The 1,374-nt window shown below is 40.8% G+C and overlaps 1 protein-coding gene across 1 annotated transcript; it reads right to left on the reverse strand.

Annotated features, from left to right (window-relative positions):
• Positions 1–823: 823 nt before the first annotated feature.
• On the reverse strand, positions 824–1,296 carry LOC107705097 (cholesterol side-chain cleavage enzyme, mitochondrial-like). Its single transcript, XM_016508241.1, has 3 exons — positions 1,207–1,296; positions 1,046–1,174; positions 824–946 (listed from the first exon to the last, which is right to left on the reverse strand). The coding sequence occupies exons 1-3, from the start codon at positions 1,294–1,296 to the stop codon at positions 824–826; spliced, it is 342 nt and encodes a 113-aa protein (XP_016363727.1).
• Between the last annotated feature and the right edge of the window lie 78 nt (positions 1,297–1,374).

The raw sequence follows: 1,374 nt of genomic DNA on the forward strand, positions 1-1,374 counted from the left end.
TGAAGTGACAACATCTCATCAGTGTTAGTATTTTATAACAATTACGGTGGAAAAGATATGTATTTTTATTTATTTTTTTACATTTAAATTATAACATTTATAGTAAGGGTGTAACGATTCACTCGTTTTCTCGATGCATCGATTACAAACCGTGACGATGCAATGCATCGATCTTGAAACTTTGAATTCGAATTGACCAGTGTTCGTGCCCTCGCATCTCTCCTTCATGCGCTCCACTATTTACCGCCTGTGACTGTCACAGCATTGCGCTCGCGCTCCGTTCGTCTCACTGACAGTTTTGAGCAGCTGATGTGTGATCTCTCCTTAGTAGCCTATTCATGGCCAGTAATGCTAAAGTGAAGTAGTTTTACTTTTAATACATAAATAAATACTTTAGAATACATAAATTATTATTTTTTTATTTGCTTTTCTGAAATAGATATAGCAAGACATCCTAACATTTAGTACCAGTCAAAAGTTTGGGCTCACCTGCTTTACTCATTTTTATTAATACTATTTTAGAATAATAGAAATGTAAGAACACAAAAGAAGATACTTTAAAAAAAATGTTCCTAGCATTCTTTAAAATATCTTCTGTGTTCCACAGAAGAAAAAAAAATTCATACAGGGTTGAAACAACATGAGGGTGAGTAAATGATGACAGAATTTTCATTTTTGTGTGAACTATCTAAGACCGCAAGAAACATAAACTGAGTCCAAACTTTTCACAGGCATTTCATGTCAGAGTTGAATTTTTCCCGTCTTCAAAGCTCAGTGTTCCATCCAGTTCTGTCTTTGACATCATTTCCTGTTTGCAGCTCCGCTATCTGCTGGCGTTCAGCGGTTTGATGGTGAGCATGATGGGCTTCTCAGGCAGCAAGATGAGCTCAAACGTGCTCCTGACCTCCACCTGCCTCTGCTTCTCAAACCTGAAGTTCTCCAGCATCTATAAAGATGACAAAACGACAAATAATGAAGAAAATCCGCCAACGTTATTTTGACAGTTAAGAGGATATGATGTTCCTCCCTTTAGAAATCCACATACGTGAATAAGGAAGAGCTGCATCTCGGTCTCGGCGATCCTGCGGCCCAGACACTGGCGTGGGCCGAAGCCGAAGCTCAGGTTCCTGAAGTAGTGGCTCTTGGATCGGACCCAGCGAGAGGGACGGTACTGCTCCGGGTGCGGGAAGATCCGGTGATCACGACCCATGGGTGCGAGAAGATCCGGTGATCACGACCCATAGTGTAGAGACCCAGCTGAACTAAGGTCTGATGCAGACAGACAGATGAACCCATGAAGGTACACAAACAATTGTATTTTGTCAGTGATTTCCTTAAAGGGGTCATAGGATGCCCATTTTCCACAAGTTGATA

This window comes from Sinocyclocheilus rhinocerous, unplaced genomic scaffold (assembly GCF_001515625.1).
Source record: "Sinocyclocheilus rhinocerous isolate Xijiao unplaced genomic scaffold, SAMN03320098_v1.1 scaffold40148, whole genome shotgun sequence".
NCBI lineage: Eukaryota > Metazoa > Chordata > Actinopteri > Cypriniformes > Cyprinidae > Sinocyclocheilus > Sinocyclocheilus rhinocerous.

What these genes read in the sequence shown, in the direction of transcription:
- LOC107705097 (XM_016508241.1), bottom strand. Translation starts at nt 1,296, where the DNA reads ATGGGTTCATCTGTCTGTCTGCATCAGACCTTAGTTCAGCTGGGTCTC. An exon ending in GGATCTTCTCGCACCCATGG is followed by an intron (nt 1,175 to 1,206) that starts GTCGTGATCACC and finishes CCGCACCCGGAG; the next exon opens with CAGTACCGTCCCTCTCGCTG. An exon ending in TGCAGCTCTTCCTTATTCAC is followed by an intron (nt 947 to 1,045) that starts GTATGTGGATTT and finishes TCATCTTTATAG; the next exon opens with ATGCTGGAGAACTTCAGGTT.